This window comes from Mytilus californianus, unplaced genomic scaffold, assembly GCF_021869535.1.
Source record: "Mytilus californianus isolate M0D057914Y unplaced genomic scaffold, xbMytCali1.0.p SCAF_8, whole genome shotgun sequence".
Lineage (NCBI taxonomy): Eukaryota > Metazoa > Mollusca > Bivalvia > Mytilida > Mytilidae > Mytilus > Mytilus californianus.
Window position 1 is genome coordinate 51,614,567 of NW_026262734.1, and position 17,066 is coordinate 51,631,632.

General features: G+C 30.4%; 1 protein-coding gene across 5 annotated transcripts in view; it reads left to right on the top strand.

Annotated features, from left to right (window-relative positions):
* LOC127710844 (hemicentin-1-like) overlaps window positions 1-17,066 on the top strand; it is a 62,643-nt gene that overhangs the window by 17,486 nt on the left and 28,091 nt on the right. Inside the window, exons 1-3 of one of the 5 annotated variants that reach the window (XM_052216800.1) lie at window positions 9,296-9,426; window positions 14,174-14,265; window positions 15,398-15,440. The exons of 1 other annotated variant lie outside the window; for it this stretch is intronic. In XM_052216800.1, the coding sequence (XP_052072760.1) occupies window positions 9,375-9,426; window positions 14,174-14,265; window positions 15,398-15,440 (187 nt within the window). In that variant the 5' untranslated portion in view covers window positions 9,296-9,374. Of the gene's footprint in view, window positions 1-1,201; window positions 1,346-9,295; window positions 9,427-14,173; window positions 14,266-15,397; window positions 15,441-17,066 lie in introns of those variants that run through there. 3 more of the 5 variants (XM_052216803.1, XM_052216801.1, XM_052216804.1) reach the window with 3 other exon arrangements.

Genomic DNA, 17,066 nt, shown 5'->3' on the forward strand with positions numbered 1-17,066 from the left:
AACTACTACTCTCCTAGAAAATATCGAAAAGTTCAGTTTGTCATATATATAATGTTATTGAAGATTATGGACATTACTTTTTAAAATGCAAATATTTAGAACTATATGTTACTTGATAAAATTAGAATAGGACTTGACATTTTATAAATAAATACTCTTTTGTATCGATACAATACAGATGATAAAAAAATATTATGGTGTTAACATTTTTTTTACTATTTTACAATTTACTGTGAATACAGTCTATTATATGTCTGGACAGAAAACTAAACAAATTAATGTATTTTAGTTTTTTTAAAAAGACAATTATGAAATAATTGAATGTAATCGACGCAAATGAGACAACATATACCAAATTGGTTGCAGAAAAAAACAAATTTATTTTCCAAAATTTCAATGAAGTATCATGTTATTGCTTATGATACATAATTAATCAAATCTGTGGTTTTATTTCTATCTTTTTTTTCATTTTTATTTTTTTCTAAGAAACCGATTCAAAATATGAAATATGAAAATGCTTCTTTTTATATGCTGTTACAAAATCTAGAACAGGATGATTATTAACTTAAGTATTCTGTAAATTATATATGGTGTACTTATATGCACTAACTATGATAATGAACTGTATAAAACTTATGTGAAAGAGACCAGGATAAGAAAACCAGTTTTTCATGAAGTTGTTACATAAGAAATATTTTGGATAGTAAGAAGAGTAATTTGTGTGACAGACAGCCAGTAGGTCATATATTATCATATTGAAATCTATTATCCAGAAACGATATAAAGCGGTCTTCAATTTTCACTCGTTATGAAACCTTACGTTTAACATGTAAATGAACATGAATATATTGAAAATAGGTTTGAGTAATTAATTTTTCGCATTATTACTCCGATCTATGAGATAATAAAATGCACAAACAAATACACACAATACGAATCATAAAAAATCACGAAACGCTCTAACATTGGTTAAATACAACGAAACAAAGGCATAAATAAGATTAAAACACAAAATAATTCATATGATTGAAGTATTAAATCAACTATGATGAACATTTTTATCCAAAATGTGTATTTCACCTACCTTTTTATTATCAAAAGCATGTAATAGATTTAAACAATTTTATATCATATCATTGTAAAAATAAATGGTAGTTGAAGATTTAATAATTACTACATGTATTATTCTTTGTTTTTACAGTTGAGACTGATTAATATGAAACTTCATAAAGTCGAAGATCCAACTGATGACGCAAGCGAAACATTCCTTAAGTAACTACTCTGAACAAACATATAGTTATTTTTTTTTTATTCACAATGTAATAAAACCTTTATCTACATGTAACAGTATTGTTGCCTTTTTAGAATATAACCGACTATGACATATTACTGTATAAAACTTATTATGCTTAAGATAGTCTGATAATGTTTTGATGTTCATTAATATATTTTTTTTTGAGCTAAGACGCATGATTCTATGAACTTTTTCTTGGGGCAATTTTATATATTATAAAAAATAAGTTTGCATTGATTACAAAAAACCTTGTCTTATTTCAATTTTTCATACCTGCTACAGTGCGATGTATAATGAGAAGATTAAGTATGAGTAGCAATCAGAAAACTTCAGTGAATTCATGTATTTTCGTTTCTAACAAATTCCACGAAAGGAAGAATTATTTTACATTTGTTGATGCTTGATATTGTAGGATAACCAAAGTCTTCGACATACAAGTCTACAGGAAACCAATACTTCAGTTTTTTGAATATATAGATAACCTGTATCAACAAAATCCATGTAAATTGGTACCCACAAAAACAATTATTCCGTAGTATCCAAAAGACACTGAACGATGTGGATGTAAGCAAATATTGCTTGTACGTCCGTCAACAATGAACAATGATTATGAACTTAACAGGTCCCAAAATATGAAAGAATTCAAACAGGAAAACCAACGGCATGATTTTATCAGAAAAAATCAAATACAGACATTTTGTCGAAGGCCGTACGGTGACCTATAGATGTTAACTTCCACGTCATTTGGTCTCAGGTGCAAAGTTATCTCTTTGGCAAGCATAACACATCTTCTTTTTTTTTAAATGCATTATGAATGTGACAGAAGTGAATTATTTTAACCAATACATTGCTTTCAGTTACGATTACTACATTAAGGCAACCGTATTTGATAGATGATTTCCTAAATCGATTAAGAAGAGACGAATATATCAAAATATTAATTATGGATTACCCTCAATGAGATTCTCAACTCAGTTTAAGTGTCAACATTGGGAATAGGATAAATCGGTATAAATGCAGATCGGACTTATATTCTTGTATCTCAGGATCGAAGACCGTTAAACATGTCGCCAGTGATTGGGACACCATCTCATCGTATTGGTCAATCAATATGTGATGATGACCGTAACACTTATGTTCCTATTGTCGTAACCACAATCCCGTCCTCTTTTCGCCTAATTTGACCCACCGATTATGATTATCACTAGGTTTGAAGTTACATGAGCAGCACGATGAATGCCACATGTGGAGCAGGATCTGCTTGTTGTTCCGGAGCACATGATATCACCCCCGGGTTTTGGTGGAGTTCGTGTTGCTCAGTCTTTAGTTTTCGTTGTTGTGTTTTGGTCTTTTTTTCCAAGGCGTTGTCAGTTTATATTAGACTTATGAGTTTAAAAGTCCCTTTGCTATCATTCGCCTCTCTTATGCAGAGTCTATTTTAATTGTTCTTCCTCTTAACTCTGTATTTGTGTGCAAGGATCACGCCCTGTTAAAGAAGACCGAATTGTGTGAACATGAACGAATGTAACCTATGAACTTAGATATGTAAACGCTATACGACGGAGCAGAGTGTACATGAAAGCAGAAAAGTTGACAAGTGAAAAATTTAAATTATCAAGTTGTCTATACATTTTATTTGACGTCGTCCATCTGTGTTTATATGTTCACGCACTACATGTAGACCTGAATATATATAGTATAGCTTCCTAATATCAATCCACTCATATAATCATCCATGGCAAATATCTATTTACATTTGAACAATAGGTAATACACATTTGACAGTACTACAGACCACACCAACCACAAACAACTGAATCCTATTAGTTGAGTAAAACAAGGTTGGAGCAAATTTAGGCTTTTGTGAATTATATTCAGGCTTTTATAAATCATATTCAATAATAATACAAAAATATATATATGAACATAGGTATAGGTATTGTTTACTTGTCAACATTTCTCATTCTTATTTGTATTTTAAAACTTGATATTTGATCGGAAGTTTTAAATAATTCCGAAAAAAGTAGAAATAAGATGCTACATGTATATTTTGTTTTAATAAAAGTATCTCATCAAGTTAAACATTTGGTAGGTGAAAATATTCGGAAAATAGAGCTTTGGATCCGCAAAAGTAAACTTTATTTCTAATACAAAGCTGTGGTTGATTTTTGCCAATTTTTACAACTCGTTATCTTCCCTTGTATTTAAAAGCAAAATATTAAAATCAAGAAATATTTATAAAAAGAGGGTTATGTTGCACATGTTGCAGTCAAGACAAAAACAGATTAAAAAAGTCGGCAGAATAGTATAGAGTAACGTTTTTCCTACATTTTCATCTCCTGTATTTTCTGCACATATTTGTGTACCTAGAACATATATAAAACATATATATATAGAACATTTACTCATATATATACAAGCTGTTTTGTAACCTAAACATTCTGAGCGTACAGTAATAAATGATATAGTTCTTGGTATTATTGCCTGTATTCTAAATTTCCAAATTTCTCCGTTTATTTTAACATCAAGTACATATATTGAAAATCGGCTGTCGTTGTACCCCATGATGGACTGACATGTGAGCTATAGTATCTTTTGACTTCAACATACTTTTTATTGAAATAATTATTTTTACTATGAGATTGGTTGTTTTACGTGGAATATTACAATAGAAATGTAATCTTACAACAGTTAATGAATACTGATTATAGAGAATAGTGTTTGTCTCCACAATCATAACCTCATTTCAAAGGTGAAATCGAATACGTAGTCGAAAATCATTGAAAACCCATCGCCCAATGCATTATACTGCGAAATTTGTTTTTGAGCTTTCAAAACAAGCAAGAATAATAAATGGAATTTGGTAAAAGCTACAAACGCATCACAGAGACCAGACGTCTACATAAAACTCATCAGTGATATTCAAATCAGAACAGTTTGATGTCAAAATCAAATAATAAGTTGAAGAGCTTTGCCAACCGACAGTAATGCAGTAGCTGTCGAAGGAAGAACATTGTTTTCTTTTAGAGAACGTCAACTTTCCCTTTTTTAATTTGCCTTGGAGTTCGGTATTTTGTTATATTTTTTTTAAACATAGCAGGAATGATAAATGGAATTTGATAAACTTAAAAGATCTCAATTGAATTCATAATCAAATAATAAGTTGAGAATCATTGTCAACCTACAATTGTACAGTAACCGTTTCCTTTTATAGAAAATCGTGTATAAGTATGGGGTAATTGATGAATGAAAATTTGATGATTCGACTGTCAAGCGACCCTACTTTGCATGCTTTACCCGCCATGGGAGTCCACACTCAGTCAACATGATCAAAATGTAACAGTCTGAAATATGACACAATCGGTTAATTTGCAGATCAGATGACTAAACTGGTAACCAATTCCAGATAGTGACTACTAAACTTATGCTGTGTCGATTTTAGTCGTTCTTCCAGATAGCTCGGTTAGTGCAGTTCGTATGTAAGGAGCATATGTATAGTATGAACATTAACGTGCATAACCTTAAAACTTAGATTTAAAATTCTACAAGAAGGGGAAGAAGGCTAGTGACTGTTGACAAATGAACAGTTGACAATTTGAAAACTTAAATCATCACATTTGTTATAAAGTGAAGCTTGAAGTCTTCTATCTGTGTCAATATGTACACTTAATACATATAGACCGGAAAATAAGTTTCATCAACTTCTTCAACACCAGAAAATATTTATTCCAATCAACTGAATTTACCATTTTATTGAAACTATCTACGTTTGCTTTGTCATATTTCGCTCTATAACGACTTTTTAAAAAGTTTTGGAGATTGTAAAAAAACTGGAGCATCGTGATCACTGATATCTGCAGGTACACTTAGTATACCAGAAACAGAAAATTACATTGCATCACTTAGTATGATCGGTTCGAGCAATGTGCAACTGTGATTAGGTAGTTACACATGTTGGTTTATTAACTAAGTGTTTAAGATTAACAAGATTTATCGTATCATATAACTTATAATATAAATCTCTAAAAATCAAAATGTTTTCAGTAAACTGATATCCAATCTCAATAGCATAATTAATTCGTGTCCAATACTCGACAACCGACCATTCGGTTCGAGTGTACAAGTGGTAAAGATTGTTGATTTTATCCTCAATCTCCTCCCATAAAATCTTGTCGGTTTGGTTTTCGAATACACCTTTCTGGTGACATCTTTAGTATAAACAAACACACCACCACCGGTATTATTATAATCTTTACGAATGATATTTTTTGAGAATTAATTCATTATCAATGCATAATTATTTATTGTTCGATATAAATGCGTTTCAGTAACTGTTACTATATCTAACATTTATATGAATTAATAACGAATATTGCTTCCGAAAATCAAACAACCGATTCAAGACACACCTAATTATCAGAACCTTATCAGAACCATGTGTTGTCGTTGTTGATTGTCTTTTATTGTATTTATAGAGGTTTCTGCTTTTGGTGCATGCTGACTGTGATATGTTGTACTGTCTAATCTTTTTGTAATTCCTGTTATCCTTTTTGCACAATAAGATACAATGAAGGTAAACAGATATCCATGTTAAAGACTTTTGTTTACAAGTAGTACTATTAAATATGTTGTATACAAAGTGATCAGTCGTGTACCTTCCCTATATTTACTTTCCTCCGGGACCATACTTACCAACAAATCGTTAACTTTATCTTGTATTCAAAACTACATTGATATTCTACTTAACCATTGAATGAAGCATTTCGTTTCACACGAAGAAATTCTAATAATTTCTTCACGTTTACTACAAAATGGTTTGGTTGAATAGTTACACAATTTACGGTAGATTAAGTGCATAATGGATGTATTAACTAGGGTAATAAATTACATTAACAAACGAATGTTCGAAAAGGTAGTTAATAAGTGTACAAATATTTTTTTAAAGCCGTTTAGTACAAAAGAAATTCTAGAGTGGCCCCCTAAAAAGTGATATCCTAAAGCACTTAATGTGTTCATGTTTTTATACATTAGAGGGAATACTTTAATATGGGGTACATAGTATCATGGTTTACTGAAGAACGAAAACATTTTTTTACATAAGAAAAAGCTATAATTGGGTATAAGACATTTTCAGATAAATAAAAAAGATTTATAACGTTTTTTGTTTTGTTTTCACCAATGTTGGTCGGATTTCTGTCTAAATATTCTTTTCTGTTGTACTCTTTAAATGTTCTTAAATTATATTTTCAGTAAAACACATTGATGGTAAATTACAACTAATAAAAGTACAATGGTGCTTTATGCTTTTTAGCTGTGTCTGCTTTTTGTCATTCTGACCGTGTGTCATTTTAGAATACATCTTCATATTCTAACTTTGGAAGATGCCTCAAGAGGATGTGGAACAGAGGTATAATAACAAAGGGAAGATAAGAAAAATTGACGAAAAGACAAAAAAGTCTACAAAACAGTTCTACATTTTACAAATGGACCTGTTTAAATAAAGCATGTTCAGTTGATAAACAGCGTTATCAAGATTACCTTTAAATCCATATTCTCCAGTCAGATCTAAAAACTGGACAACACGAACCCACAAAAATCAGATGGCGATCTTAGCTACTCCGAGAGGGTAAACATATCATACTCCACCAACGGCAGCCGTCGTGTTGCTAATGGCAAGTACAAGCCTTTTTTTTCCTGGTTCATTGGGGAATTTGTATTTGCATGGTTAGGTTCATTTCTCAAATAATACCCGCCAAATGTCAACTATATTGATTATAAGATGATAACTGTGTAAGTATATCAAACTGTTTGAATTAAGATTTTATTAAATGACTAAGCAAAAGATAATTTTTAAGATTTTAGATTTTTACTGAAGTAGTATTTTTTACTTTTTTTTTTCTCATACATACTTTTATCAACATATTTATTCATCTTAAGAAATTGATTAATTACATTTGGCATTAAGGTGTATAAAGAAACTTTCATGTGATCATTAACTTTCCTGTCAACTACCTGAATTTAAAGACATGTTCGATTCCAGAACACACCTTCCTTTATCCATTGTCTTTGACTAGATGTTATTTGGTCTCTGGTGGATACATGGCTTATAGGTAATCATATAAAATCTTATTTTTATACTGATTATTTGCGTCCTTCCCGACCAGAATAAATAAGTCAATACATCATAGCATTTCGCCGTTACTTACACCTTCCATCTAATTCAACTGATAGTATTTAGTGACAACTGCAAATCATGTTTTGTGCAAATGATTTCCTATAATACGAAAGTACCAAGCAACTGAAATATATATATATAAGCCTAGTAAAATAACCTCACAATATTGGAGTGGACTTGATGTATTGCTATATCCTTGACTTTTCAAGGATTACTCAGCGGTCGATTACCTACAACATGACCTTTAATGCTACTGATTATTTGTTCTTTATGTCGAATCAGCAAATATGATAAACAACATAATGGGTTTAATAGTAACTGGTAATATCGAAAACATCATACTTCATTTATGTTGATTTTCCTCTATTAAATTCTTAAAGTTTAAATCGTGATGTTAACAATTGCCATATAGAATTCATTAAAAATTAATATGTCACGTTCGTTTTTTCCAAATGTTCAATCTGTAATGACATTTGACCACAGTCTTATAGTATGTTCCGCTGTCACCCGGTGTTTTGCACCAGTATAGGCGATCTAATTATGTTCACCCTTGAAAAGGTTAATAGGAAAAAATCAAAGCAACATTCTTACTTATCATGTAATCTCTTTTTTCAATATAATAGAATTTTATGCGACTGTCATACAAGAGAGAGGTTTAGCTAGCTATAAAACCAGGTTTAATCCACCATTTTCTATATAAGAAAGTGCCTGTACCAAGTCAGGAATGTGACAGTTGTTATCCATTCATTAGATGTGTTTGAGCTTTTGATTTTGCCATTTGATTAGGGACTTTTCGCTTTGAATTTTCCTCGAAGTTCGGTATTTTTGTGATTTTACTTTTTGTTTCATCTAACACGTTGACACCATGGCTGCTTGTCTACTATACTAAACAAATTCTAGCTGAGACGGTCATTTTGATCTAAAAAAGATATTATCAAGTCATGTCACTGATCTACTGCAGTAAATTTGCTTGTAGTCAATTTAGATCTGTCTAGTCTATGTTCAGACTGTTTTCCGCATGTATACTGCAATAGCATACTATATTATCTGAAAACCTACGAAATAGTACTGAATTGAATGCTAGAAAATTGTCAACACAGTACTGAATTTACAACAAGATTACATCTGAAATGCATCAAGTGTAACGTTTTTAGGTTCAGATTATTTAAATGATGGTAAGATCAATATAACTATTTAAGACTTGTACCTGTATGCTGGAATTTATACATTTTGACATTACATTGAACAAATATTTTAGTTTGGAGAACCACATTTCTATCTTAAAATTAAGAACACTTTTCATTCGGGACACCTGTGCATATTTTGATACATTACATCTAGATTGTCAGATTTGACAGCATGTGCCAAATGCGGTTTGGATGGGATTTAAACTTGGATTTTTGCGTCTGCTACCAATGTGCAGGGGATTATTTGAATTTAAGGATGTTTAACAAACATAACGACACCTAGTTTTGTACAATATGGCAAACATTCTTTTGGTTTATGATTATTTCTAATTCTCATATGTTTCTATAAATTTTTTTTTTAAAAATGGTTAAACTATGGATTGCATTGAGAGTACCTTTCAAATTTATTTTTACAATTTAACCTTGAATTTATACCATACAACAAAGTTGAGCTTAATCTGTTTGTCTGATCTGTAGTTTAAATATATGCATAAATTGACTATTAAATTATTAAATGAAATTATGAGCTTTTAGTTTTTGAATTGAGCTTATCAGATATACATGAAATATGAATAATTGTCATGAATGAAACTGAAAATTATTTCTGCTATATAATAGCTGATCAAAAGGTCAGTTCGTAATACCTTATAAAATGCTACCAGCACAGAGAAGACATACTCTGTTTTAATCAAGTGTAGTCGTGGTAGCCACCAGTGAAATGATGTGGATTACTATAGTTTTACTTTTATCAGTAGTAGCTATATACTCAGGTATGATTTATTTTGGTCGTGTTTTACAAATTTGTAGAAAGAAATGTATTCTGTGATTGATGTTAACTTTACAGATAGTAAGGTCGATTAGAGAGAAATATGTAAGTTCTCCATTAAAAATGCATAAACATTTATTTTCAGTCAATTGATTTGTTTAATCATTATAAAGAAATGTCTTGAATATACCTGCAGTACTTGCAACCTTAGGCGTTACAATTTTAGCGATCAATCAGCGGTCATCGATCAGTCACCGATCAGTCAAGTTCGCGTCAAGCTCGCGTCACCAATCCGTCAGATTTATGGTAAATATATTTGAATGATCGGACGGATCGGACGGATAGGACCGATCGACCTTTCTGACGGATTGAACTCTACTACGTCACATGATAAACTTATACAAATGACGGAATCTTAGTTTCGTTTCATTTAATTAATGGCGCAACGGAGAATACGAAACGTTCAAGTACAAAAGATCAACATTTTTTAGTGATTATTCAGCAAAGTTTTAAGAATTAAAAAAAAGAAATATGCAGATAAAACTGATTTTAAATATTATTATAATTGAATGGCGATTTTTGTGTTTATTTAGGTTACGTATTTTCATACCCGAACAGTGCTAAAACGATTTAAATAGCGATTGGGATTTTATTCCCGGAATTTCAGCATAATTTATGAAAAACAACCAATCCTGATGTACAAAAAGTACTGAAATCAAATGGCGGTTCATAATTTGCTTCAAAATAAAGAAATAATTGCATTCCTATTCAACACAAGCAAAAGTTTAAACCTTATTTATTAAAAATTTGAAAGTGACGTTGCAATATTTTTGAAATAAAAGAAGAAATATTTGCATTTTTAAGCAACATGAACAAAAATTTAGTATCTTTTCCCTGAATTTCACCATAATTTATGAAAAACAACTAATCCGGATGTACAAAAATTACTGAAATCAAATGGCGGTTCATAATTTCTATCAAAATAAAGAAATAATTGTATTTGTATTCAACACAAGCAAAAGCTTAAGTATTATTCTCCTTCCATTATTAAATTTCTTATAAAAAACTGATCTTGAGGCCTTTGAAATAACTAGTTACAAATAACATTCATTATTTTTTATGAAAAGAAGAAAAATCAGTAATTTTATACATTGCGAACAACATTTTAGTATATTTTCTCTGATATTCTTTTAGTTTAATGAAAAAAAAAACCAATCCTGAATTTCAAAAAATACAAAAATCCAATGGCGGTCAATAATTTCTATTAAAATAAGGAAATGATAGCATTCTTATTCAACAAAAACAAAAGTTTATGCATATTTATCCTTCAATAATTCACATTTTATACAAAATTGCTTATCTAAAGGCATTTATAATGACTGATTGAAAGTGATGTTGAAATATTTTAGAAATAAAAGAAGAAATATTTGCATTTTTAAGCAACACGAACAAAAATTTAGTATCTTTTCCCTGAAGTTCACCATAATTTATGAAAAACAGCCAATCTGGATGTACAAAAAGTACTGAAATCAAATGGCAGTTCATAATTTCTATCAAAATAAGGAAATTATTGTATATGTATTCAACACAAACAAAAATTTAAGTATTATTCTCCTTACATTATTAGATTTTTTATAAAAAAACTGATCTTGAGGCCTTTAAAATAACTAGTTTCAAATAACATTCAATATATTTTATCAAAAGAAGAAAAATTATTAATTTTATACATTGCGAACAACATTTTAGTATTTTTTCTCTGATATTCTTTTAGTTTCAGGAAAAAAAAAAAACAATCCTGACCTACAAAAAGTACAAAAATCCAATGGCGGTCAATAATTTCCAGTAAAATAAAAAAATTATTGCATTCTTATTAAAAAAAAACAAAAGTTTATGCATATATATCCTTAAATTATTCACATCTTATACAAAAATACTGATCTAAATGGATTTTTAATGTCTGATTGCATTTGAGGTTGCTTTATTTCTGATATAAAAGAAAAAAAAGTTTGCATTTTTATTCAACACGAAAAAAATTTAGTATCTTTTCCCTAAAAGTTAGTATATTTCATGGAAAACAATCAATACTGATATACAAAAAATACTGAAATCTAATGGAATTTCGTAATTTCTATCAAAATAAAGAAATTATTTAATTCGTATTCAACACAAAAAAAGTTAAAGAATTTTTTCCTTACAATTTTGAAATGAAGTATGAAATTCTTATAAAAAAATCGTTACTTGAGGCCTTATGATTTTGAATAAAACATACCACGTTCAAGTACAAGAGAATATAAAGTAATACATATAATGCTTGAAAAGTAATTCATATATTATTTATGTGTTATTGCAACTTGTTGATTAAAAATTAACGAGTAAAGGTGTCCGCGTAGAGGTCCGCGTTTATCGAATGTAAATACTGTGGAGTTCGTTTTACATAAGAATTTTAATTATATACGTATCCGTCCGATCCGTGCATATAATTACTTTACTGATCGATCGCTGACCGTTGTCAAGGTAACTCTCACATAGCTTATTTGACGTATCTGACGGATTCTATGGGTCATCGATCACCGATCAGTCATCGATCAGTCAAACATCCGTCACCGATCATTCACCGATCAGTCAAGTTCACGTCAAACAGTAACGCCTAAGGTTGCAAGTACTGTATGTCATTCTTGATATTACTGTTTAAGCGTACTAGTATTCAAAATACTTAAATTCATTACATTCTATTTTTTTTTTATTGATCTGACAATTCGCTTGTGTCAAACAAAAGTCTGTTACTTTTTGCATCCAATTTATCAATAAAACCCCATTCACATGATTTTATATAATAGAATACTTTGTTTTTACAATAAATTTAACAAGACGTCGGTACAAATATGTTTAACGATTTAATTAATGATGACAATTACGTTTTACAAATATACCTTAACATTACAAAGACAACACTAACCCGTTAAAATACATTTATATATCCAACGATACTACAAAGTTTATATTTATCCTCAACATACCCGGTGACGCAATGTAAGTCTAAATGAACAATGTTTCGAAATAAAGAAAACATGTCTGTGATAACATATCTAAAACGTTACAGTCAATGATTGAGATGGGTAGTGTCAATAAAAATGAAGATTTTTGATAATCAAGGAATTATTTGATGTGCTGTCAAGTTTCGTGTTGATATTTAAAACCGTTTGGAAGATATGCTTAAAAAACATGCCCAGATTATCAGGAGTGTGACGCTTTAAGTGTGACATTTTAAAATTTACAAGTTTTCAATGTTGTGTAAAAATAATAATAATGAATGAATTCCAAAAAAAAAAGATGATTTTTACTTAATTTAAGATCCATTTTCTTTGATATCTCAAACAAATGTTCTCAATAATATAACAGACTCTGATTATGGTTTTGTAAACAAACACCCCTTCTGAGTATTTGAGATTGATCAGTGTCATAAGCATTTAGTGTTTCAAAAGATTTGATAATTGGTCTATTACCTACTCCAAATTTTGTACGAACTATATTGATCTCCGCCGCGCACCTGGTCTGGTCTTTGATGATATTAATGTTTTATAAAATTGAAGGTGAGTCACCATTAATATTCTAGGAATCTGCTACATGCCAGCGCACTCCTAGAATATTTACGTCTTGACTGCACTTGTTAACAAATTTGAACAGAAATGATAATTTTGATCTGAACAGCTCTTAAAAGTCTGAACAATAAACTATTACGTCATTTGCAGTTTTTCAGTGAATTTCAGACGTATCCACTGTGGTAATTTCAGTAGTGTTCAGACATTTTTCTTGCATTCAATTCAGATATGTTCAGTATATGTTCAGTAGCTGCTATTTATCTATTCGCTTCGTCATCATACTGAATAGTCTAACATGCTACTGAACCGTTATCATGGTTATGAATTTACCACAGTGGATAAATCTGAAAATTGACTGAAAAGCTGAGAACGACTAAACAATTAATTGATCAGACATTGCAGTCTCTGTTAAGATGAAAATTACCGTTTCAGACTAAATTAATTTACTACTTGTAGTGCTGGAATGTAATACATTGTCTGTGTCGGGAAGTGGTCGTAGTTTGTTAGAATTAAAGTTCTATGATCTAAGAGTAAAGCGTCCTTTCTTTAATAAACATCTGAACTAGCAGTACAATTCAATCAAGTTATCTTCATCAGAAAAAAACTAGTCAAAACGCTGTCTACATAGAAATCGTTCGTTATTTGTGAGGCTCTCGGACTAAGGTTCATTTAAAATGTTTTAACATAGTGCATTTAGTAAACTGGTAAGCTTGTCGATCGGAGTAACTCCCGTGAAACGATGCATTGTGAACTGACTGTTATATATTGGGTCATTTTAAACCTCCGAGTACATAATCTGATAGGTATTACGGTTATATCATTTCAAATTATAAGAAATGAGTAAAAACAGCAATCAAAAACAATTTGATCGGAGAAGTTGTTTAATCTTTCTTGACGGGATGATGATATGAAAGATCTTCGGCTTGATGTCCTCTTTACAGCCTATATGTTCGATGAACGCGCGTTGCTCCTTCTCGTTTATTATGTCCCCATTAAAAAAAATCCGATAGTTGAAAGAGCGTTTAACAAAATTGACTTTAACTCTAGAATTAATTAGGTATTTTGTTGTCAATATAGTATGCTAGGGAGGTACTGGATGAATATCATACTAATGGCAGTAATTTTATTGATTTTGACTCTTGATTTTTGTAGAAGCAAAGCCTGACATTCAGATGATGTACGATTTTTCTGATACAATATGCTTTATACAATGTAGTGCAACAGATATGCCAGCAAATTCTGAGGTATAAGATTTTTATTTATTATTTATATCATCTTTAACTCAGATTAGGCCTTTCGGCAGTTTTGTTTAAAGCCCACTGATGACTCTTACGTAGATGAAATGCACGTCTGCAAATTATAAGCTTGGTATCTTTGTTGAGTTTTATATATATTGTAATACAGCACCAACCGTATTAACCAAATAATTTCCAAGTCAGGAATATGACAGTTGTTTAACATTCGTTTGAAGTGTTTGAGATTTTGATTTTGCCATTTTGAATTTTCCTTGGAGTTCGGTATTTTTTTTTTTTTTTTTAACTTTTTACAACATTTTCTACTATTGCGTCCCTTGAAAGTTTAATTTAAAATATAAACAACAACAAGAAATACTACTATTTATACTATTGACACAACACACGTCTTATATAAATGCTGCTGCGATTGAGAATTGTATTTACATACACGTTTCTCTTCATCATGTACACAAATATAAGTATTATCTATTAATGTTAATATGTTGGAATACATTCGATCTCACAAGATAGTACTGACTTCATTCTATCCAATATAGTTTGTTGCTTTGTCTATTAAACTGAGCAACTTTGATAACTTAAGTTATAACGATGTTACAGTTATAAGGAAGCGAAATTATCATTTTTATCGCAGCATGACAGAAAACAATGAACATAAATATATCAATGATTTTAAAGTTGGTGGAAGGTCAGTTTTGGAATTGAAACAAGTTTTAGAACAGCTTCTAAGCTTTAAACAACAGAAACGAGAGGCGATAAATACTAAAGCAATAATCAAACTAATAAGTTGAAAACGAATTGACAATCCCATGGCAACAAAATCGACTTAAAGACAAACAACAATATACAAAACACTACATAGAAAACTAAAGACTGAGCAACACGAACCACACCAAAATAACGGGGGTGATTTCAGGTGCTCGTTAAGGACAAGCAGATCCTGCCACAATTGTTACACTCGTCGTGTTGTTTATTAAAAGTTATGTTCCAGATTAACAATGATTAATGTTAAAAGTGAATCTAGAATCTCCGACTTGATCAAGTATATGCAACCCTGAAATGAAATCAAACCTAAAGTTCTCTGAATTTTATTAATACTAGACATTGACTTATTTATTTGCAGGTACTTTTATCGAAGATATCACCAGAAGACAACTCTGTTTATTGTAAGACCTATTACTTTGATTATTATGTTACAAAATCGCATGGCTGTTTTAACTTAGATATTTGTTAAGATCGTAAGATATTGATATCAGTGCTGTACAAATGAAAGCAATCTATTCAGTAAAAAAAAATTGAACCCGTTTACTTCAATCATTGTTTGGAAAATGATGAAAGCATAGATCTCAATTTATTTTAAGGTCTGGTATTGCTATTCAGTATACAAATGTTTATAAATGAGCTCAATGTGTGTGTTATTGCTTCATAGATATGGATGTGAATAAATGGGAAGCTGATGCGATTCCCAACAGTCTTGTTTTGCTTCGTGATCGTAATATACCATTTGAATGTTGTGCCCCGTTCATTCTCATTTCAATCAAATCATTTAATTGACTTTACAATATTGTGATTTTCCTTACCAATTAACTTTACCATAAATATTCTAATGCTGGGCACTTTTGTTGGGTAGGGTGTGCTACAGTAAGTAACACAGAGATATGTTTATAAAGTATATATATATATATATATATATATAAACAAGACTAAATGGAAAACAACGTTCAAACCTATGATTGCGTTGGATAGAACCGCAATTTGTATACGTGTGCATGCAAAACAAATTTTTTGGTAGAGGGGTCTAAATACAGCACAAACAATATTTTCCAAAAACCTAAATAGTGAAAAAGTATATTCTAACAAAACGCATTTGACTAGCAGGTCGAACAACGGATGTTCTTAAACCCTGCTGACTGCCATTGGCGATTGCCAAATAAACGGATCACCAGATGTAACAAAATGAATCTTAACTATTAATTTTATACCAAACAGAAAACAATAAACTTGCGGAAAAGATGGTATACCGCAAACAAAAGGTGCAAAAATTAGTACACCATATCCGGATTTCGACAATTAATGTCTCTTCAGTGATGTTAGGAATCGAAACGGTATTTGGGAGGCCATATAATTTACCTTAATTTAGGATAGACTCTTGAATTATGAAGAGTCGAAATAGGATGAACGGATCATATAAACCCGAAGGCAAATATAATATAAATTGAAAACAACGTTCAACCTATGATTGCGTTGGATAAAAGCCGCAATTTGTATACGTGTGCATGCAATACAAATTTCTTGTTAGAGGGGTCTAAATACAGCACAAACAACATTTTCCAAAAGACCAAAAAAGTGAAAAAGTATATATAAACAAAACGCATTTGACTAACAGGTCGAACAACAAATGTTCTTCAACCCTGCTGACTGCTATTGGCGATTGCCAAATAAACGGATCACCGATGTAATAAATATATATATATATATATATATATATATATAAGTTGTCAGGTCCGTGTAACACTTATCAATTCAAAAATTTAAGTTTTCTAATTTTGATCAAAGTTTTAAAATATCAAAATTCCAAATTTTGAAAATTTTTTGTAATTTTGAAATTTTTACCAAATTATTAAAATTTTGAAATTCTAAATATCGTTTTTAAATTTGATAGCTTAGATATTTGATCAAACTTTAAAAGTACTAAACTTAACGTGCAGTTTTGATTATTTCGCTTTTTGAAAGTTTGATTTTTTCAATTTTTGATTCAGATATCAAAAATAGAAAACGGGCGAACACAGGGG